The sequence below is a fragment of the Galendromus occidentalis genome, unplaced genomic scaffold (genome assembly GCF_000255335.2).
Source record: "Galendromus occidentalis unplaced genomic scaffold, Mocc_1.1 scf7180000075612, whole genome shotgun sequence".
Classification (NCBI taxonomy): Eukaryota; Metazoa; Arthropoda; class Arachnida; order Mesostigmata; family Phytoseiidae; genus Galendromus; species Galendromus occidentalis.
This window is the reverse complement of record NW_003803602.1, coordinates 246,464-269,993: the sequence shown is the minus strand read 5'-3', so window position 1 is coordinate 269,993 and position 23,530 is coordinate 246,464. Positions and strand designations below refer to the sequence as shown.

Sequence of the window (23,530 nt, the reverse complement as noted above, 5' to 3'; positions counted from 1 at the left end):
AAATGGGAGGCTCTTCAGACCTCGAGAAGTTTTCCAACCGTCCGACCGGAAGCTGATGCTGTAGGAGCCAGTGGAGCCTGCTAGAAATCGGAGGAGGTGCTCCGTGGTTCCGATCGATACAGATCATTGGCGAATTCAGTCAACCATCTGCAATCCCTGGTGCAGCGGGATAGAGTCCGTCGCATTTTCACCACGCAGAATGAGATCCGATCCCTCCGATTCCTTCGAAATATCAGACAGAGACCGAAGGCATCGTCTCACAGAAGCTTCGGAAAGCCCAATAGGTTTATCATCATGGAGAAGTTCTTCCAGCGACTCGGTCAGACGGCCTACTCTGCTCTTCGGAAGCCGGCGGGTATCGCCGTCTAGCTGAAGTTTTAAAGCCCCCTCGCCTCTACTAGGTTCAACAACTCGGAGAGCTTTGGCTCAGGCGGTTTCGCTCGAATCGAAGATTGCGGACCGTTCGCCGAGTTCCCAGGAAGGCATCCGGGAACGGGCACCTTCCGACGAAGCGTGCCCATACTACATCGGCTCAAGGATCGGGCACTGTCGCACATACAGACACTGCTGCTCGTTCCCCCTCCACCCTTGCGAAGAGACCTCGCAGTTTCTACGAATATCGGTCCACCCATCAGAATGCAGAGCGCACAGCATGATTCCCACTCACTGATGATTTCAAACTAATTTCCAGCTATATCGAATGCATCCTTTCGGACCGGTTTTCCATTCAGTAAGATCAGAAATGTCCGAAACCTATTGGGCTGCGGTCATACTATAATGTATGGAAGGCACCACTGGGAGTTTCATTCTGCATCCCGAACGGTCAACGGTCCCAGATCGAGAAACCCGACCGTAGAGTTCCGTACACTTGGCCTACAATTGAATCGCCTTGTCGGCAGTAAGAGCCCGCGAACGATGAACCTGGGTCACATGTGTGGACCCCGAGCCCGCGACTTGCACTTCGATTCCAAATCCTCTATCCTCCCTTGTTTCTAACCAGCTGGAAACCAGCATTCTCGAGCGACCGGCCTTCCGCTACCGACCATATTCCTCCGAGCATCCGACCCCCTCGATGATAAGGGGAATCAGCGAGTCCTATGGACTTGCTCTCGCAACCCGATTCATCGAATTCACACACGAACCATTCGGTCGCTGCTGGAGAAGAGCTGGGCTCCTTATTCAATTCGATAGATTAACAGATAAATAAATGTAGATGAATTGGTCGATCTTAATCTCCCGAATATGATACCTCGGGATTTTAGGGGGACACGCAGGGCTCCTACTGAAATTCCGTCCCCATTTGTTCAGGGTCGCATCCGCGGTCATTCAAATCCAATGATGGCATCGTGCGCGTGGTGCAGCATCTTCTTATCGGCTGTGCCTCTCCCACTCTCTCAGTACTCCGATGCGCAAAACGTCAAGAGATATTCGTCTCGCTTGAGCCGTTGGTGGAGCTTATCCCCAGCTCATTGTGCCGGACGATGGTGTTCGGTCGGGAATGTCTCTTTGTAGTGTATTCCTCAAATGAGCCGCTCGTCATACGGGACCCCTGTGCGTATCGGAGCATTCTCGTCTTTGTCGGACGGCCCCGCGCCGGAGCGGGAGAATCTCCGATGCAAAATTCGCCTCCTAGGCTATCTCGTCCAACAAAACGTCATGTGAAGCGCTATTTATGGCACATCCTCCCATTTCGGATGCTCGGACTGTTGGTAAAGCTTCGACGATGTCATTGTGATCTTCGATTTATTGTTGCGTTCGCCTGTGAGCCCGGCACGCGAGTCCCTCTGAGTGACTTAGGGATCTCTCGTGGAATTCCGGGTAACCTGGAGCAGCCCGTCGGGTCGGATGCATCCGAAAATACGCTCGTCAGAGAACTCGCTACTGTTTCGCCGTAGAGCGAGTCTATGGAAATTCATGAACGCTTCATCTCAGATAGACGGGCAAGAAATCGAGCACATGAACGTACTGTCTTGGCCGAGGGGATCTCGAACATGGATCGAGTCTCACTCTCATCTGCTATATTTAGTATTCCTCTTCGCCTCAATGGGTGTTTCTCGCGCCCTCGATCGAGACTTGTGGAAATATTCCATCGCGGCGCGGCGCATGCAGAAATCGCATTGAAAGAGACGACCTTCCCTCGAGCGGGGAGTCCTCATTCCGATAATCCGCGGTTGGCTGGAGCATTTGCAAACCAATATGCCTGAGAGAAAGTCTCGGAACCAAGAGCAAGCGTCTTGGGAGACGACCCACGGACGAAGTCCATAGCGCCGTGCTCGAGCGCCGGCTACGCGCGTAGAGCCTCCCAAAAAACTTAATTCGTGCTCGTGCGCCCCATACTCGCCTTCGAAGGTAGGTCCGCGAATCCTGACAGCGAGGGTTCCGCCTCCGCCCCAAGCCTCCGAGCGTCGATGATGAGAGCAAAGAGGACCTTTCGCTTCCCATGATAAGATAGCCTCTCCATTTAATCTAGCGGTCGCAAACGCTCGTTTCTGGTCAGCCTGTTTCTTGTCCCCGAGCATTAAGCCAATCGAAAGCTCGATCGAACGCTTGAGGGTTATTTCATTCGGTAGAGACGATCGCCGGTTCCGCACAGATTGGATAAGCTGATTGGCCGTCACCGACCTCTTGAGCTCAACCGCGGCTGCGTTCTTCCGTCCTTGTGGAGACTTCACAGAGCTTCGGAGATGTTAGGGATTAAAATATATTCCCGTGGATCGTAGGAATGGCATAGAGTATTGCTTGGGTTGATGCATAGGGTTGGAGCCCAGAGGAGGTATCCGCCTCTCGGTTCGGATTTGGCCGTTAGGCGAGACCGTGCTGTAGATCGTCCACCAAAGGTCCTGGCAAGCCAACGTTGAAAACGGAGAACTCCGTCCCGGCTTTTCCAGACCAGCCCAGACTGAGCTGTCGTGGCCGAAGTGAGCTGGCGACGGGCACTGATCTCCGAAACCGAGCCTCCAATACAGCCCCCGACCCGCTGTATTGGAGGCGTTGGCACTCCATGTGAGGTCGACCTCCCCCCGGAAAAGAGAAGGGTAGGGGAGGAAGCTCACGGAGGGAACAACGGAGGCCTCAAGCCGTACGATGCGGATCTGTTGTGATATTCCGCTTGAATGCGTCTTGATATGTGAGCGTGCAGCGTATGTCCGTTCACACGATATGAACGCAACAGCTGTCTAGAATTCAGCAGTGGAGGTCGAGGGGACTGGCGTTCGGACAAGAGATAAGCGTTCGAATCAGGGGCCAGTGAGGACGAGTCGGTCGACTCAAGCATGAGTTGATTAAATTTTGCGAGGGAGCAAAGTCTGAACAAGGTCGTCAAGAATTTCGCACTCTCTCATCCCGAGAGAGGGGGAGCATCTCGATCCTACAGCTCATTCGAAAAATAACGAGGTCACCCTCTCTTGATCGCCTCCGAATCGAAAGGCTCGCATATCGGGGGCGTGGGGGAGGGGGCACAAACTGATAGCGTCTCCGAGAAGAGGCCAGCATGCCATGAGCTGGGGTGATTGACGATACAGGGTCAAGTTCAGCGTGACGCCGATGAAAGAGATTTCGCAATGGAATGCGAAGACTCAGGAGACGACGAGTCCGATCTTAGACCTCCACCGTCTCGCTGCTTGCCATAAGATGACGGAGCTTTTCTGCCTTACTTCTCCGACCCTTCGGGCGCTCCCTAGCATACTAGGTGCACGATCTCTAATTGTGAGTGAGGGTTCGTCGCTGACTCCAGAGAAATCACGGAGTGTCGAAACAGGCTCGTATACTTACGCGATCCAGCTCGGTCTCATAGACTAGGGTGATGGTTCTCTCACTCGGTTGTATGGGCTGCTGATTGAAAGCTCGTCAGTCTGTCAATCCGACGAGAACTCGATGAATTCTGTGATGCTTCCGATATCTGCGGAGCGGATGCTCAGCTGCGTCAAGCGTGAGCAGTGCGAGAGGAGAACATAGCTTTGGCGAATTGTGTAAGGGTGATAGACAGGATCGGGCCCGAGTGTTTCTCGTGGAGAACTACCGGGATTGTTCCGATAGCAAAGCTGATTTTCAGAGAAGGAGCGAAAGCGAATCCCAACGTACGATCTCGCATAAACAAGGCGATTCTCATATCCGACCGGACAACGGATCGTCCCGATGACCGAAAAAGGAATCACGGCCCCGAAGCTGAAGCTTGTTCAGAGTGAAATCGAGGACATCCGTATCCCTCGGCATCGAAAAAGTGGTGCGACCCACACGCTGTGCAGAGTTCCACGCACAGCGGGAGAACAGCGAGTCCGGGTGAAGACTTCGCGAGTTTCCCTTCGACAAAAGCGCTCTCCGAGCTGTTCAACAAGCCTCTCGGAAAGTTCGCTTTGGGCTTGTTGTGTGAAAATTTAGCTCAAAGATAAAGTGAAATAGATGAGTTGCGACCAAAGTTTCCAAGTGCCACCAAATAGCTACAGGAAAGTCGCGAAATATTGCCGTGACCGACCGAGCGGCGAGCGGGAAGCGATGAAAGATATTACAGCGATTAATGAGCGTTTGAGTTATTGCACTGGTCGGGAGTGCGCATGGGCGAGCGGCGTGTTTGATAACTAGAGTGTATCGGAGGACATTATCCATCATGGTGCAGACTTACAACGCCGAGTATTGGCAGTTTCAAAATTCTCGAAGTCAATTGGCTGATCACCTACAACACATGATCATATAATTTTTTGAGCGATAGCTCAACGACGCTCCAATCCAGTAGAGAGAGAGAAAGAGACTCATAAATGTGAATCATCAAATATTACGCGGAGGGATAATCTCCGACGCGGTGCGAGGGCCCCATGACTATTCTACCCAGGGCGGGACGTAGGCTGAGACCTCTGCATAAATGAACGAGACACACTGCTGCATGTATACAAAGGGAAATCCGAGAGAGACTAGGGACAAGAGTCATATTTCCGAGGAGGCAATGAGGTCGTCGGCTTAACCCTGTCATCGATTCCCCTACATTGATGACCGCGAGAGGAAAACAGTGACCGGGTCCCAGGGGGGAAATTTGGATTGAGAAGAGGGAAAAATAGTCGGGCAATGACGGGGTTTACGATTAGCACAGAGTTTGAGGAGACACACTGTATGGGCAGTGGAGAAAACAGGGTCGAGATCTGTCGAAATCTAGGAAAAACCGTAGCTCTTACACCTTACCGGAAACTCGATGTCGGCGTCGTGATTCGCAAACCGGTTCGCCGGATTGCTCTGCTCTGCTGCGAGGTCTTGTGCATGCTTGAGAAGCACGTTTTTGAATTCGGCTTCTGAATGAACTTCGAGCAATTTCTGACGGAAGTCCATGTCCGCGAAGATCGTCGCGAAGGTTCGGCCCGTTTCTAGGGCATTTTTTGTGCCTTTCTGAAAGTGGGAGAACCATTACGGTTAGATTGATTCCTTTTTGGTCGGCTATCTCGCCTGTAGACTTGCTCGTTGTACGATCGTTCTCCCTGCCCGCGTGCACTCAAGTTGGTCACCCGGTTCGCTCGCATACGAAGGCTGTTCGTCGCAGTAGGCTCGAGCTCGAGAGCGCGCGTGTCGTTACTAGCGATTGAGCTCACAGGTGGGTCAAATCGGGAACCTACACCTTCGGCGGAGCTGCGACGAACGAGACCTCGACGATCATGGTGCATCATTGATTCGAATCGGACAAACAGGACGGCCGCGGATCAGAGCAATGATAGCATGACTTCAGGTAGGGCAATTTGCCTCTGATTAGCTCGATTCAGATGTCGCGCGACGAGCCCATGAACTAGTAAGACATGCGGTCATTTATCAGTCATCTGGCGCCAAATGCTCCTTTATTATACCGCGGACTCTCATCCATGAGCCTCGACCTGCTATAGCAATCATTGTCGCACTCGGGTAACAAAAACTGGTCTCACGCCGTGCCGGCCGGAGCCAGAGGAGGGTGTCATGAATACGCGACCTCGGCCGCCTACAGAACACGCAATCAACGTGGGCCGCTCGGGCTGCGCGAGTGAATGAATCGTTCCCGATAGTATGTAGTTTGTGCGGTTCACTTGGTTCGTTTCCCGCGGAAAGACAAGAGCGATGCGGGAAAAAATCGGCACCGCAAGCGCCAACGGCGAATCAGTGGGATGGAATTAAGAACAATGTGGAAACCTCTGGAATCGCATGATCGACTCTTCAAATGTATGCTCGTCCTGGAGAGGTGCCGCTTCTCGCAACGCCCGCGATAACCCAGCTTTGGGCAGTAACAAGAGAGAATGGGAATCGCTTTGATCACATGCATCGGAGCCTGTGCATGATCCACGCCGCCGAGCTGTTTACCGAGCTCCACCAGTTCGCGCTCCAACTCTCGAAAAGAGTTTCAGTGGTCTGGACGGTCAAAGTGAGCGAGGAATATATCGGTGACCGGCGGATCCCCACCACGAAGATCGGCTAGAACCGGGATGACGATTGCCGCTCGAAGCACCATTGGGAGAGGAAATTTTCTTATAATTAAGAACGAGGGAACGCCTCCGACGGCGACGCCCCGGAAACTCAAGAGCGAAACGGAATTTGATCCTGCGGTCTCGCGAGAAGCTCGGGAGGAGTTTGTATGGTCTCATTCATCACTGAACCGGAATGCCAGATTATCTGCTGAGCTTACGCGACGTCATTTGCCCCACTGTCTCCCCGCGTCCGCCACGATTCCTTGACTTAGCATTCTACATACGCTCGACCCTTGTCCTTCGCCGAGATTGAGAAATGAGCGGAGGCATCGATTGAGATCATCTGTCCATAATCGGAGGGACGGAAGCACCATATTGGCAGGCTCTGTGAGGAGATCCAGAAAATTATGCTCCGAGAAGCACGACTGTCTCGGTCCGTGTCGTCCATGCCTTCCCCGCTCAGCCTCTTCTTCTATGGGCTGGCCAGAAAGCTAGCTCAGGGACGGGTCCCGGGTGAGGACAGAGAGCTCAAACCACGACGCTGAAGAAGCGCCGCAACTGGCGGAAGGGGCATAAGGACGAACAGGAAAAGAAGGACACACATCCCTCTCTCCTGCTCGACGCAGCAAGCGTTCGAGCGGCAACAGCGGCGCAGGCAGCAAACAGGCGCTCGTCGGGAGAACGGGGACAGCAAGTCTACAGCGGAAAGACGTGAGGGAAGCGACGCCTAATAACAACTTTATCCTGTCACAGCCGTCCGCTTGTCGTCTCTTTCGGTCGTTCTTATGTCTAATAACACAAAGAAAAAATATTAGTAGCGGCTGAGCCAGAAATGAGCTCATATTTCAGCGTAGGAAAAAGTAGCCCGAAGGCTACCAGCCCCTCTCGGTACACCATTCGGGTCTCCTCTAGCCTTCCCTGGCTCACTCAGTCGGTCGTTTGGAGACTCTGTCCTGAGCTGTATGCTGTACGTTGTCGCTTTTCCCGCGGAAGAACTCTCGTGAACCTTGAACTCTCGTTATGATCGGTCGTTCCGATGCTCAGGCAGTGAATACCCGACGGCGATGTTCGCGGGATTCGCCCCAGGAGGAAATCGAGGTCGCGGCCGACTAACAGCGTGAGCGGGTTGTGTCGCCGAGCTCCCGTCCTCCCCCGCTTATCAGCGCTCAATCCGCCTCTCCAATAAGTCGCGTGTCACAGAGCCACAAATCACGACATCCGCAGCGGATCCTTGTTGACACTTCTTCGGTCTGTTGCGTCGACGCTCGATCCTTCGCCCGCCTAATGAAACGGAGCTGTATTCTGCTTATCTCGATATCATGTTCCTGTCGCGTATCATTTCCCAGGATGAGGGGTTAGAGGCATGGCGGCTCCGAAGTTCCCGGAAAAACTCGATGAGGAGGCTTCCGAGTAACTCAAAGAATCAATTCCGCAAATTAATTTCCCTACGGCCCGGGGTTCGAGATCGGGAATGTCGAGAATATCGACGCTGTATTCGACCGCATTCCGACTCCGCGTCTCTCTGCGAAGTACCATACGATCAGGTAAGCAATCAGCAAAACGACGGAGCTTCCGCGAGTCTCAGGTTCGCTTCCTCGTGCGGGGATACGGCGCTCCAAGTGCGATGCTGTTCCTTTCGCGATGCCGACTTCCATCCCGTTGTACTACCTGCTTCTCGGGTTCCCGTCTCAGTTCCCGCCGAGCAGATCAGGTGTATTCATTCACTTTGATCTTCGACTTAGTTAACAACTCACTCAATTCCCTCGTCCGGTCTTTTATTCGGCCATGATCCCGACCGCCCGTCTGTTTCTTCGATTTTCTTCTTTTTGTCTATGTGGCTGGGAGCAGGATCTAACCCGGAGCCGCAGTCGACTGAACCGATATCGACGGTGGAAGCGGTTTTACAAGGTAAAACCACCGGTGAGTTATCGAGTCATCGAATCGAGGCCCGACAGCCGCTCATCTCGAGAGAGATCGGATCTGCGACAACATAGCAAGGCTTAAGGCTTCCCACATGTGGTGAGCTTCGTATATGTAGGTGTACATACACATGGTCGTCTGGACCTGGGTGGATGCCGAGTAGAGGGCAACGTGCGACTCATTCACAAGACTCCGGAACACGGGTGCGTTTTTCGAGCCGAAGTCCTCGAACGGTGGCTCGGGCATAGAGGATTTATTTTTCGTTTCCCACAATAGAAGCGGCTTTTCTTAGCTCCGAAACTCCGAGTGGAAGTTTACTTGAAGACACGAAGCTGGGCTCGGAAAAAGTTTTGAAACGTTTGAATAATTGACAAAAAATTGAATCCACATCTCCGAGTGGAGAGAGCCCAAATGATCGTCAATCGGAAAGGAATGAGGCTGGTTCCCGAAGGAATCGCGGAATCTAAAAATAAAACTCTCGGAGTTTTCGCTTCCGAGCTTGTCGAAGCGACAGTCCTGCTACGGCCTTCCGAGACCAGACGCCGATGGGTCCGCTCTGTGTAGATAGCGGCAAGATGTAGTCGCGGAGCGTCTGAGACAGAGAATGTGATTGAGTCACGATGTCTTCCGTTGGACGATTAGACAATTTAGCGAATTTCGGTAACGAGCATCTCTATCCGTTCGAATTACCCGAGGATCGAGATGATCCATTCATTCGCATTCGAGGGCCTGATTTGGAATCCTTCTCCTCATCGTGTGATGCCGCAAAGAGACGGTCGTATGGAGAGAACACGGCTCATCTGAATCTCCGGCGAGCCAATGGCTGCTGGAACTGCCTTTGGATGTACCAGGAGCCGTCCCTTTCCAGAGTCTCGTCCAACCGGAAGCGTCGGACTTGATAATTTTTCGATGTCGGGGTGTTCAACACAATCGGGTTCAGGTAATATCGAGCGCCTCAACTTGTCCTCGAATTTTTGAAGTCTCGAAGACTCTCGCCTCGCAGACGAAACCATTCTCCGATACCTACCTCGAAGTGATTTTCGCAGCACCAGAGAACTATCTCCTCCTGCATCCCAGCTCCGGCCGAAAACAACGGAGGAGAGGTTCGCTCGGGGTATTGTTTCCTGATTCCCGTTCTTCGCGCGGTCACCGAGAGATCCACCGGAGCTGAGGTCGACTGGCCGAGTCCGGCTCGCGAACGTCACGAGCATATATGCATGACCTGCTCGTCCTCGTCACGAGCGCTAAATCGCTCGGCTGCTCAGACGGCTCCCGGTGACGGGCTTGAGCAGGACAGAGTCGACTCTTGGCAATAATCGCTATAGGCTGACGCGAGGAGCAGCGTCAGAGCTCGACCGAGTTGGATCGATGATGAAGACTCGGGGTCCAGGAAAGTTCTGGATTCCAAAGCTCCGCGAGAGCAGGAAACCCTGGTCTGAATGACTACCGCGGAGGAATTCCCATACGAAACCACACGGATGGCTCCGTTCTTTCTCTGATGTCCCTCTTAGACTGACCGAGGAGAAATCCATTATGAACGGGGGCTGGCAAAGTAAGTCGCGACGGAAAAGTAAACAAACACTTCCACCGTCTCAGTAATCACCGAGTCATCGTATCCGAGAGCAAGGAAGATGAATAATCACAGAGGGCGGCGGGTATCTGGACAAATATCAATGATACCTCTTCGCCGACCCGCGCTCGATACAGACGGTACCCGGAACGGACACGACGACGATTACCGCTTCCTTGGGAAGATCGACTTTCGACTTGTGCGCAGCCAATGTGATCAAGGGAGCCCTGCGGAGAGACAACAAAACCGGAGAATCACGAGGGTCCCGGGAAGGAGAAAGATGTTTACTTAGCCGGATGATCCGTGGCCCGACCTCGGCTTCGCTCTTGACCGACCTACTGCCGAGCTCCTGCAGTATTGAGTGGTCTTGCGAAAAAAATGGACAAACGAACGGACGGATAAACAAAGCTGCCGACACAAGTGAGGGACCGAAGAGGGGAATGGACGATCGAGGTCGTTTCCCCGCCCCTCTCACCACGCTCCATTTGTCGGTGGCGATCGCTATCCGGGTGACGGAATATTTCCCGTGTCGGTTCCGTTCCTTTCTTGCTTCGCGATCAAGCGAGCAGAGACGATTCCAGATGGCTATGCAATCCAACTAGCTAATAATACTTATGCGTAGCTTTTTATGTAGCGCAGACTTTCCAAAACGAACCCTGCTGGCTCGATACCCGCCCTCGGATATGTACGTTCCTCCCCCGTCAGCGCGTCATCTCCTGGTGCTTAATTCCGCGTCCAAGTCTTCGCTCAGGGAGCGATGATGGTTTTTTGAGCAGCTCCCCGGACGAAGGGGCCCGAGAGGATGTCGCTACGCGCTCCGAATGCGAATGAGGTTTCTTGTTTCCCGACAGTCCATGGTGCCGAACTGCTGATCGTGTTTGTCAGGAACACGAGTTCACCTTCCCAATTCCGGTCGCTCGCTCAGCTCGCGACCCTAATCGAGCGGACCGTGTCAACCAGGATTCGGGAGCTAGGCCACGCTGAGATCCTACAGTGCACTGCTCAACAGGTGCATTCTACGCGAAATCCTCCACGGTAGACTCGGTCGAACACCTGTCGTGGTGAGACGCGGAAAGCTAACCATCGCCAAGAAGCGGCGTGACACGAGAAGAAGGAATATATCTGAACCAGCAGACTACTGGAAGTTTGCGGGGAGCGACCATCGAACCCCGTCCTAATTCCGCTTAGTTTGCCTCACTTTTGACTGAACGCTCTTCGTAATTGTTCCGCGTCGACATCGGCCGCGTCAATGTCTGCCGGACCCGATATCAGCCTTGCTTCAGACCCTCGGATGCGCTCCGAACTTCCGCGACTCCCTAGCACAGTCGCGCATGCTATTCCTCTCTCCGGCTGTTTCCCGAGAGAACAGATGTCACGTTCACTGCCGCCTGTTCAATCCTCGACCAAGAATGACGGCGATTCCGGCAGAAGTCGTCGGGGTTGAACAAGGCTTGGAACAGGACGAAGGAGTAGCGAATGGGCGAAGAACAAGTTCCAGTTCGGGCGAGGAAAAAAACAAATCAGATTGGAAGTGCTCGCGACAGCTCGAGGGAACACCGAGTTCGGAAGGATCACTGATTGGGGCGCTGAGAAGTCGAGACCTAGGTTGAATGCAACGAGCTTTCGCGGTGAGATCTTTTCCGCAAACAGACGTGTTGACTCAACAAATATACGCGGCTCACGATTAGTGTCTTCCCCGACCCTGTCTATGTGTCCAATGAAACTTTGACGGAGAGAGATTCGGCCTGTAAGGCTGAGTAGTACCTGATTTATTTCGCAGATTCGCTATCTTCAAATTTCGTATGAATATGATTGCCGCCAAAAACGCAAAACCTCGCCCGTGAGAGGCGCTCCCCTCCCGGGAAAGGAAGAGAGGTGGGTATACATATTTATGAACGGCGGACCTCGCCGACGGGGTCGCCAGTTGTAGGAGTGCGTGCGTTACCTGACCAAGGGAAATTGATTTCCTCCGAGTCGGTGCCACAGAGGCCTATGCAGGAGACGGAAGGATCCTCCTCGCAGTGTGAGGATTATAATGCCCGATGAGGGCTGCCGATCACGATTCCCGCGCTGTGCTGGACAACGCGATTCCAGACGCGGTCTTCCTTTCGTCCGCGCAACATAAGTTTCTTGATTGCGCCGGATCGAGAGCTCGATCGCGCCGGGACTCCCCCCAACTCTAATCTGGCACACGCGCACCTCTGAATCTCCAAATGGAGGCGCCATCTGGTGCACAGGAGTGCCGATATCTTGTGCGCGGATCGATATCAGTCTCCTCACGGTGAGAGGCGCGGCAGGGAGTGATTTGCCAAGTTTTCATTTAGTTCCTATCCTTCCTTCCTGGAGTTCCAATCAACGAAATCGATGATGAAAGCACGGGCAGACGCGCAGTCAACACCGCGTCGACGGCCGAGCGAGCTGCGTCGGAGCGCCGAGCGCGAGACATCGGTGAAGGAACTGTTCGGCCGTCTCCGGATGCATGGGTCCACACCGAGAAAGTAACAATCACTGAGCAGACCATGACCTAATGGCTGTCTCCGGTGCAACTGGTCGGGATTGATCTAATCACCGAATCGGAGAGAGCAACTGCCCGATTCACGGACTGAGTGAGCGACAGACCAGTAAAGCGGTCATTCCGCCGCTAACCGATATGGGCATAGCTCAATGGTGTCCGGCATTGATCCGACTAGAGCCTAATGACTGTCTTTTCTGAGGAAACAAAATCGAATGCTCAGGCATCGGTCTTGCCCCGCTTCTGTTCGCGTGGTCTCTCTTTTCTTCGTTCGCCTCTTCCTGCTCTCGCTGTCCGTTCCTATTCATTCAGCGTCTCGTCAGATAGCGCCGGTGGCGGATCAGGTGCGTCGCTTTCCGCCCTAATGGAGCGAACGGCCTCTAACGACATTTAGCGTTATACTCCGTCTTGCGCACCATGCCGGAATGAACGTCCTGTCCGATGCCCTCATTCGGGCGAGGATCTCCCCGTTTCTCCATGCTGCCCATCATATCTCCTCTTTCAGAACATCCCGGAGCCGCATCTGGAGCTCCGTCGTGAATTATTTAGCTCAGGATGTCCGGCAGCCACGAACGAGAAAGAACTTGGCAACGGATCGCTGGTACGGACCACCGACGATTTCATTGTCTTTTCCGATGGACGTCCTCATCTTCGTCTGCATCAATCGATGGACATGTGAAAGCGCTAGATGCGTGGCGGATAGCGGAAATTTTCCAATCCCAGGCTCACGGAGACCCTAATCGGGACTCTTCGAAATTCTGCAATTCCGAGATGATTGCGAAGCAGTGGAATGGATGATACGATAGATGACGTACAGATTCTGGTTTGATCCTTTCGTCAAGGTGTCCTCTGATGGCTCGGATCGATTCACCGGGAAGCCGGAGTGACTCGATTCCGGGAACGCATGTACATATATAAATTATAATAAGTATAATAATACATAGGTGCTCGGGGCTAGAGCCTCAGATAGTTCTGTGACCCCCATACGGAATCCCTTGTATGGTCTGGAGAGCTGGCTCATCCAGATTGGGCGGAGCGAACGCATGAACACAAACGTGATCGCTGTAATGGAGAGTTCCCGTCGACAACCTCGGGTTTTGTATCCTGGTCGGAGCGAGAAGCGTCTGATATGTTCGATTCTCGCGACACACGAGTTTATTGAGGAGCATTCGGTTTCTCGGATCAGATCCGATCGGGACCAGACTTAATCCTTCGGCTGGCGATTCTCCTCCAAATCGAGACCAGCTCGGTCTACAGAGGATGTCCGTGTGCAAAGCCTCCGGGAGACAATAGAGTCTGGAATGTTGGCCGCGATACGACATCCACTCCAACGTCTTGCCTCCATGAATCAATTGCTTCGTCTTGTTCCTGTCTCGTGTTGTCCGTATGTAGGCCGTTGGCAGGGCTTGTGCGGCACGAGATTCCGACGCGGCTGTACACATCCGAAGTTTGGGATGCGATCCATCGTACTCGATTCCTCAGTCAGCGAAACTCGATCGATCGACTTCGCTGTTGTGAGCTCCGCAGAGCTTTTTCGATCTGTTTGAGCAGAAGCCACGGCGGCAGCGGTGGTCGCAGTCTTGAAATGCAACACGCCTCCGGCACAGAGTCGTAGTCCCTATCGCTGACGTTTAATAACGTCACTGATTGGAAGGCCGCGAAACTTCCCCTAGCGTACCATAATCTTCTCAAATAAAGTTCGCGACCTTCGCAGTTCATATTGTAAGCGGCGCCTGCAGAAGTTCCGGGCCGAGCCGTGTTCTTTGTGACGCGTCGCCGTTCCCCACATCTCGTCCGCAGTACGGCCGGTGATTCGTCCAACCGATCGTCCGTCCCTTCGTGTGCCCCTCCGTTCTGGTCTCAATTAAACGCCACACGAAGTCATGGTAACGAGACCAAGTCTAAATATAGCTATCGATTAACTGTAAGGCATCGAACCGCTACTTGAGGCTGGACCCATCCATGCAAACTACGCTTTGCGTTCTTCGATTCGTATTCCGAATCGGTCAAATCTCTTCGGAGTCGCCGAGAGACCCACGGACATCGATGAAGAGGACTCGGCCGTCTAGAAGTCTTGAGAGTTCAACGAGCCAAGGCGCAAGAAGACTAGATGAGGCCAAAGTCGGTCGGCTCCGTCGAGCGGGTCTCTAGATTCTGTTTCGATTCGATAGCTTCAACGGAACTTTCCCGGATCTTCGCTCGAGAGGAGGGAATCACTCGTGATCTTGGCTCATTCCGAAGAGGCCCTTACTTCAGGTGGTCCGTCTACCGATTTGTACCATTGTTGACATCGAATCTCATCCCTCTTATCACATATCCTGGAATCGATCCAGTCGTTCTTCTTGATTGCTTACAAAATTTGAGAAGGCCGGCTCGAAGTCCATGCGTTGTTTCTCGCTCCTCAGAGCTCGAAGACCCGGATGGAGGAGTATCTCATACATCGAGTCGAGAATCGGAAGTAAGCTCTCAACAGTAAGGACGTGTCTCCGCAAAGAGCAAAACTCGACGTATGTGCGGCGGGCCAATCGTAAACAGACGTGGCCCGAACGCGCCTTCCTTACGTCCGGTTTTGCGATGATTATGAGCCGGACTTCTCCATCAAAATCAATTCGGCTCGGGATAATTCGGGATTCGGTGCGAAGCATGAACGTATGCTTCTCCAGAATATATCCAGTAGAATGAACCGTAGCTGGGGTCGTGTGGGCTTAGGCTGAACATCTGCAATGCATTAGAAGCGAGGGACAAAAATTCTTTCTCGGCAGAAACTTCGTTAATTTCAGCAAACTTGGGAAGCCCTCGATGTTTTGCACAAGCCGAGCTTTCGATACGGCGCTGCCGGCGCGTCATGGCGAGCAAGGTTTGTGTACAGGGGGCTCATGCCGGGCTGAGAACAGAGACGCGCTTTTTTCCTTTTCGAAGATGACTTTTCCTAAGCCCTGACTTTCGACCGCTCGGAGTGCTTCTTGCGACTTTCAGAATTCCTCGCCAAGGGCCGAGGAGGTTTGGCCAACCGACCGATATTCATTCCGCCAATCGGACTCACTGCCGATCCCTGAGTTTTGACAAAGTTCCTCGGCCAAGTGTAAAGGTCGGGGAGCGATCACGGTATTTCAAAATCAGCCGATTCGGATACCTAACAGTCATCTCATATGAGCTCTCATTGTATCTCTCATCATCGAGAGCTCCGAGTGTGTTCATAATTCGTCTGCGGGAGTCATCCGAGAGCGCGAATCAGACGAAAACGAAAAGCAAGCACATTGGCAACCAGCTCCCGCAGAGGTCAGGTTTCTCGCCAACCCCCCTCCCTCCCCCCGCCCTCCGCAGGCTCCGCGCGGGAGGACAACCGAGGAAGGCTTCCGCCTCGGCCTCGCAAAGAATTAATTCACCGAGCCACATCCTCGGATTCTGCAAGAATTTTTCAAATCAACTCGAAACGCGGGGCCCGCTGGAATTTTCTTGGCAAATCTTCAGACTCCCCGCCACGCAGAATTCCACTCGCGCGATTCCGAGTCTCGAGCGAGCTTTCAACGAACCCAAGATGACTTCACATGCATGGAATGATAATCTTGAATGCGCGGCAGGCAGACTTTCGTCAGAAATCGTGCAACGCGCATGGATGTTACTCTATCTATTTGAAGTTCTGAGTCTCTTCTGAATTGGCCGTGTTTTCCTCTATAATGATTCCGGCCGTCCCTAGCTGGCCTCCCCTCGCGGTGCGGCAGGGGCTTCATACTTGGAAATTGTCAACGCGCATTCCCGTCAAGCGCAAACTCCACCATAGAAGAGAAGCAAGTCCCTCTCCTTTGGAGTCGTGGTCGCCCCGAAATCCTCCCTGAAGCCTTCAATCGACGCTATGCTGAGAAAGCTGCCGCCCCAAGGCGAGATCATCGGCACCGGGACAAGCCTGGTCCTCTAACCTCCTCGCATCACGATCATCATTGTGAGTAGCAGCGATTCTAGATGAAGTGGCTGACGCTCGCTTTCCCGCGGACAAGGATTCGGACAGTAGGAAGCCATCGAGCCTTATTCTTTGGAACGGAGGGAAGAAGATGATGGAAATTGCGGGAGGAACCCAGGATCGACAGCCCAGGAATACGGATGCCTCCTGAGAGCAGATGAGCTCCACACAAGAGACGCCAAACGAGTTTCCAGGAATCACCCTGGAATTTCGTTCAAGAGGATCATCTCCGAATGGGAACACCCGCAATCCGACGTGTCTATGGTATAATGGATCGAATCCGCAGCCTCCGCCCGGTGCCGGGTCTCACAATCAGTTAGATTGACAGGGATCCCGAAACTCCTAGCGTCAGGGGCTTAGATGCACACGGTCTGAACCCCCAGGGTTCGGCATCGACTGTAGCTTGCTGCTGCTACTGTGAAGCAGAACCAACGAGAGCTTCAATTATAGTAGACGTTCCCGAGCTGTCTTCGCGATTGGATCCGCTCCCGCAGCGAACGGAAATAATGGCTCACATTTAATTGAGTTGCCTAATGGCTTGCAGATAATTCAATAAGCTTCCTGGTCATAAGTCAGTTAGCGAATCTGTGAGCGCTGTCGCACTTTTCCCGTCGTCTCCCAGCCTGGAACAGAGATTTCAACACTTTACTTACTTCCTTGCTGGGTGTCAGAACAAGGATGAAGAAACGGACCTCGTGAGAGGTCCGACCCATGTTCGCCGGGTGTTTCAGCCGGGCTACAGCTACGTGACGCTTCTGTAGCGACGGCAACGCGCACCTGCAAGAATTAACATGAGTAAACTAGCATTGAATTCTAGATTCGAGACTTCCGTTCAATCGCTCTCGCTGGACCCGCTCCTGTCTCCGCGCTACGATCGAGTCGACGCGTTGAACGATGGACATCGTTCACTCAGCATTGCTGCGTAGGCCTCTTCCCATTGAGATCCGACCTTGGGAGAGAATCGGTTCGTCACGACAGAGTCGTCCGAGCTCAGGCCGCGGTTGACTGAGGAGTACTCCCGGAGCAGCGAGTGGTGTCACCGATATTCAATCAGCTGATACACGTTCAAGATTACGCAAACGAGCTCACAAAGTCTGAGTGAGTCCTGTACTCGGTCCCGCGATGCTGCAGGGGCAGAAACGCGATTTGCAGATAATGCCGCGAGCGGCTTCGTGCCGGAGAGCTCCCGAGTCTTCCAGGGTTGAGCTGAGGGGAGCGGAGAGCTATCTAATGACTTTCCTGAAGTCCAAGTTCTCTTTTTGTTTGAGAGTGAACGAACCCGACACATTCTGATTCATTCATGGAATTACAGCTCCGAGAAGTGATATCTCTGATGAAATACTTCCAACCCCCCCCTCATGCGAGGGAATCAGCTGATCTCGGACAAATTATGCCGAGAGATATGAAGATTCCGGCGAATTTTTCGGAGAATGGATCATTATCGCCAGACAATGTATTGAGCTCACGTAGGGGGGTATCAGCTTGGGAAGCGGCTTCCCGGGCAGGAACGTATCCAGAACTTTTTACGTCTGGGGGCTGCGTAAGAAGGAGCAAGCGGACCCCGGCGCGATGCTGAGTTTTCCCCTCCCCCCGAGTGCGCGTCACGCCTCTCTTGATTTGGAGACGAGGGGTCGCGTGTTGCTGGCTCTTGCCTGTCCCCATGATTTTCATGACGCAGTAACCCTCGGAATGGGAGGCTGGTCCTCTGGGTCGTGAAAAAACTCCGCTGCGAGCCGTTGACTCAACGGAATCTGCATTGCATTCGAATTGTTCCGAACAAACAGTTCCCTTCGCCGCTCATCGGGCCGTTCGCAGACTCACTCCAAAATTCATGAGTTCGCAAATGAGACGACTTCTCATCTCATTCGACCGTTCGTCCGTCCCGTCAAATGAGCTCGCGCAAAATCCAGCTGCGCCTTCCTTGTTGAATACGCTCGAAGCTGGGGAGTTCCCCAGAGAACTCCACGAGCGTCGGGGGAACGTCACGAGTATAGGCAGACATCGCCAGTATTTCGCAGAATTTGTCGACGAATATATACCGTCATTCACCCCTTTCCGGTGTCGAAGCACTGGGCATCCTGTCGAGAAGAAGTCTACGACTGTCTTGCGAGCAACGAGCTTCGGAGTTCCAAGTCTACAGTCCTCTCGAGTCCGTGCAAAGCAGGAATCTCACGACAGCCCTCCCGGCTTGAAGGCAGAGCAGGGACACGGCTTGGAATTGAAAATCGCATGCGCTCCTTTGCCGTGTATCCCTTGTACCTGTGTCTAGCGTCGGCATGGATACACTTCTTGTGTGACGTCGTTGACTGAGCAACGTTATTGCGTTTCGAGTGCTCTACTGCTGTCGATTCGGGAGGTGGGAGAATGAGGAGAACAGCTCAAGTACTCACACTGCGCAGATCCATGACTGGTCGTAGTCGAATCCTCCGCCTTCCCTCACGTAGGTTCCCTGGATAGTTCGAGACAGAAGGTGCACTGGAATCGAAAGATAGCCCTGGTTATCATCTGTGAGAGGAGATCACGTGGTCAAAAAAATCGAAATGCGAATGTCTCGCTAGCTAAGCGATGGTCGCACGCGAAGTTCCATGATACCCCGCTGAGCGCTCCCGAATCTTCCTAAGGGAAAAAGGCGTACAGCAAAACAGCGCTACGGGAGACAATGTCGGAGCTCAATAGGAACGCGCGCACGCGCCCCCTTGACCTCGGGATCTTCTCGCTCGCATGAGGAATAAGTTGACGAGACTTAGATCCGGTAACGAGTTTTCTTGGAATAAACTTGCAGAGAAGCCGCGACCTCAGGACGTATACGGGGAAAAGGTCGCTCCTGGACAACAACGGTCCAAGGAATTTTGGAGACAAGAGTTTTCGTCAAATTCTGCTCTCGTGAGGGAGGAGCTGAGCCGATTTATACCCGAGTTCTTGTGTAGGTACATGCATGGATCTGAGCGCGCGTCCGTTCCTGAGTGAGTCTGTCTGTTTACGTAAGTATGTATGGAGTGTCCCTCGAGTTTCTCACCGAGGACGTCCGCTCCCCCCCTGGTCCTTTGATAGAAAACAAGACGAACTGTTCCTTCCGAGTGAGAAATGGTCCGAGCTCTTGTCTTCCCTGCTACCAGGGGATTGACGACGACGCGGCGGCGGCAACGCACGCAGGCGGATGGATCGACCGTGTCCGACCGACCGGCGGCCAGTCAGCCGCGTCGACAAGGGAGCCAGTCGGGATTCGGGAGGCTACGAGGAGCACAGCGATCGGACTGCGTTGTTCGTCTTTAAGTTCACTGGGGCCGTCAATGATTGAAACAAGCGAATCCCGTACGCCGCGGAGCCGAGTTCAATAACTTGTATCGAAGTGAGGCCGGACAGAGGCGTTTGATGGACGAGACTAAGGGGACACGCGGGCGGAGAATGCCCGGTAGCCAGAAGACGTCGGATCCGTGGGAGGGTGTACCGATAATGAGATTTAATACGGGGTGGACGATGCATCAGAGAGCTGTATTGCTGTCTAGTTGTAGTAGGAACTGACTCGCCTACCATCCGACTGAACGGATGGACCGATACGAGAATAGCTAAGGAGCGGCTGTGAGCCTTCTCCGCTGGTCCCGTTGATGCAGTGGACGATGGCGTGAAGGACGATAACAAAGACCCCCTCAGTGAGTATACCACCAGTTGCACTGCATGCTCGACAATCTCTGACCATCCTCGGCAAACGTTTCCGTCACACCTAGAATCATTGTTGCGTGCGGACCTTTGTCGACGATTCAGCGTGTTCCTCAATATAACAGCTCTGTAACAGCTAGCAGACATGCGCGCCTAGCGGAGGGTCGCAAGCTGTGTAGAGATACGGCTCAACACTCTCCCTCGCATTATTGGGAAGCCCGCGTTCCTTCATCACATGACATCGATAAGTGAGCCCTCCCCGAACCGGCAGTCGAGGCTCGAATTCAGAAAAATTATTCCCTCTGGTGTTCTGCTCGCTTTTTCAGTAGCTTGCACTCAAATCTCTTCCACGGCTCCTAAGTATCAATGAGGGCACCAAGAACGACGAAGATCCATCGAGGTTTAAGCTTAGAGGAGGCTCATTTCCTCGTCCGCTCTATCTCGTCTCCGGTCTGATTGTTGCCAGAGGGGATCCCCCACCAAATGACTCCTTCACCGGGCCTTCGGAAGTCGCCCCTGCTAAGCTGATTGGCGCGAAGCTTTGGTCGTCATCCGTGGCGAGACTTTCGCCGAAGTTTTCCGCCGATGGAGTCAGTTTTCTTAGCGAGGACAGGGTCGTAATTTAGGAAACCCAAGAAAAAGTTGCCGAATCACGACGGCAGCTGAGGGAGCGGATGGAGAGAGCGGCAAACTGCTGTGCAACTTTTGATCAGTTGAGAGCGTGATGAAATTCAAAATTACGCGACGCCATAGCGCGACCGTGCCGGGTGTTGGAAAGCACCGCGTGCTAGCGTCGGGACATTCATGAATCGCGTGGGGGAGAATGCCGGATCGGGAACCCTAGATGAGTAGGAGCCTGTCAACCTCCAAGTAAGCTTAATTAGTGCTTCGAACCCCTGGGCTCGCCCCCTGCCCCGCCAGTCTCCGTTCAACGCCCACCTCCTCGAAACCTCGGTCTTGTCCCCGGGAGCGACTCTCTCACGGTCTGCCAGAGGAAAGCTTGACTGTTCTCCCCGATCGTTCGGCTTAGCAGAAGCTGCTGTGTGATCCCTCGGATGTGGCGCGAGAGCTCAGAGCAAGCTGCATCCATGTGGTTCCTGGCCGCCAGCTCGGGAAAACCCGGGATCTCACGCAGTGTGTAAGAGGTCCCGGTGCCACTCAGACCTCTGGCTTACCGACTGCACGTGGCGCAGCGGGTGACTCGGCGGGTTGAGCGAAAGAAGAAAGGAGAGGTCAAAGGTTATAAGCGGGATCGCTTACAGCGCCATTGTAACAGGCGAGCTTTTTCTTCATGGGTGTACCCCTAATAGCGGAACAGCGTCGCCTTCAAGATCCGACCTCACCGCGGATGCGGCACGTACTGAGCAAGGCTTTCGAAAGGAGCAAACGCAGCGGTGTTGATCGGCGGACCCGTCATCCTAAAGTAACCTCTGTCACGAACTAACAGTTCGGTGGATCTAAATCTTAGGTAGAGAAACTCAGTACGACGCGAAAGCCACTTGGAGGAGCTTTCGCGGGCCAGGGAAAGGGGGAAAACGGCGAGGAGGCCGTAGACAAAACGGCGGTCTCGAGCCGCCAGTAGTCAGTAACAAGTGACAGCTTGCGGAATCGATTCGCGGTCGATTCTGTCAGGTTCTGTATTGCTCAAATAAAGTTATCGCCCTGGTGCCCACCTCCTGTGAAACATAATAGAGGTTGTTTTCCATCAGATAGTGGCGGGACGGTAACAACCTCCCGAACATCCCCCGAGAAAATATAAAGGTATTCCAAATCGAGCGCCGAGAGGCGCCTCCTACCATCCTTCCGATCACTCGAGCACGACGCGAACCGGCTAGAGAACGCCGACGGAGTCGAGGCTCCATGCCCCCCCCTCCCCTTCGATGCGATCATCTCTGTTGGAGATGTACAGCGGAATCTACGGCGGAAGGGGGAGGGGGGACGATTTGAGATGAGCTGTCGTTAGCCTTATGGACAGAGATATTCGAGTATTGGATAAAAATTTTATGATCGACCGCTTCAACCCCCTGACCACACCTCTTCTCTTCATACTCGAGGCCTCTGCATCACATGGCGCCTATTCGGGAAGTTTCCCCCCGGGAAGCGTGGAGTGAGGCAACGTGGAGAGTTCACGCGCAGTTCCACAAGCAATCAAAAGTTCATAGACCTCGGAGATGTCTCCACGGCTTGCTCTTCTCATCGGCTTCGGAGGAATTGCGGACTTGATCTGCGGCAATTTTCGAAATTCCGCTCGGAACGATTTCCATCTCATCGTTATCGAGTCGTACAACACGTCCGCACAGAAAACCCCACCTGGCTCGCAGGGAACTTCTGCGATGCTCTGGGATCCAGGTTTTCACGCTCTTGCGCTGGGGACTTCGGAGGCCGCGAATTCCGAACGTTCCTGTCGTCGTTCATCGAGAGATTTTTTTCTTCCTTTTCTAATTTTTTTTCCTGAAATTCGAAACAACTCTGGCGCGTTTCCCTCGCGAAGGTCCGACGATTTTCTCGTGCGCATACCGCCGCTGGAATCCCTCGCTGGGAACTAAGAAGTGTGCTCGAGGACTCGGTACCGAAAGACTTACGGCGGTGCCGACGGTACCCGACGACGAATTTAGGTTGGCGAACCGCGCCCACACAGATTGGAAAGTATGAGCCCGATATCCGCGAGAGAAAACCAATGTGAGATGGACATGACTCGACGAGCCTTGCTCCCTGCCTTCTCCCAACCTCAGGACGAGCGTCAAACGACTGCGGATAATAGAGACTATCGGGAGGGAACCATGAAGACCCGAGGGATTCGTCCTATCTTATTAGGTGCTCGTCTTCATCCGCATCGCTCAGGACTCCGTATCAGGAGATGAGTCCCCTAGTGATCGAAAAACCTTATCGCCCGATCAGTGATCACAGCAAGGCTCCTGAATTCACGATGTTCGATTGATTCCCCCTGTCGGGATTTTTCCGCGCAACGAATGCAGGTGTCATGCCCGCATGCTCAATCGCTGATTTTCAGGCCTCGCCGCTGCGAGTGGACGCTGAATCTGTGCCCTCATCAATGGCTGCGAGGAGAAGACGAGGGACACATCTCGAGCTGATTCGGACGGGTTGCCGTTATCATAAACACTTAATCAGGGAGAGCATCGTTTCGCGCTCAAGGGAACACAAGTGTTTTGACAGCCCTCATTGAAGTAAAAACCTGATGCCAAATCGTCCTTTCATCTCATGGCCTGTGGATCGAGAACCGACAAAGCAGAATGCAACAGGAAGCGTCGGCTACACGGAATAAAAAGTGAAAATTCGATGTTTCATGTTATACTAGCGCTCCCGGTCGCCGCTTCGCGGCGACTCGGTATCGCTAGACTCACTACGCATGCGCTAGCTCCGAGTGCGCTGGCTCCGGGTGCGCTGGCTCCGGGTGCGCTGGCTCCGGGTGCGCTGGCTCCGGGTGCGCTTGCGTTGGGCGCGCGAGCTTTGGGTGCGCGTCCCGTTTCCCCGCTTTCCCGCTTTCC

General features: G+C 53.5%; 1 protein-coding gene across 1 annotated transcript in view; it reads right to left on the bottom strand.

Moving 5' to 3' along the window:
• The window catches only part of LOC100899589 (sodium bicarbonate transporter-like protein 11), a 134,549-nt gene that overhangs the window by 11,326 nt on the left and 99,693 nt on the right, over nucleotides 1-23,530 (bottom strand). The window contains exons 5-7 of the mRNA XM_018640437.1: nucleotides 18,758-18,842; nucleotides 17,021-17,144; nucleotides 5,165-5,370 (exon numbers count right to left, since the gene is read on the bottom strand). Coding sequence (XP_018495953.1) covers nucleotides 5,165-5,370; nucleotides 17,021-17,144; nucleotides 18,758-18,842 — 415 coding nt within the window. The remainder of the gene's footprint in view (nucleotides 1-5,164; nucleotides 5,371-17,020; nucleotides 17,145-18,757; nucleotides 18,843-23,530) is intronic.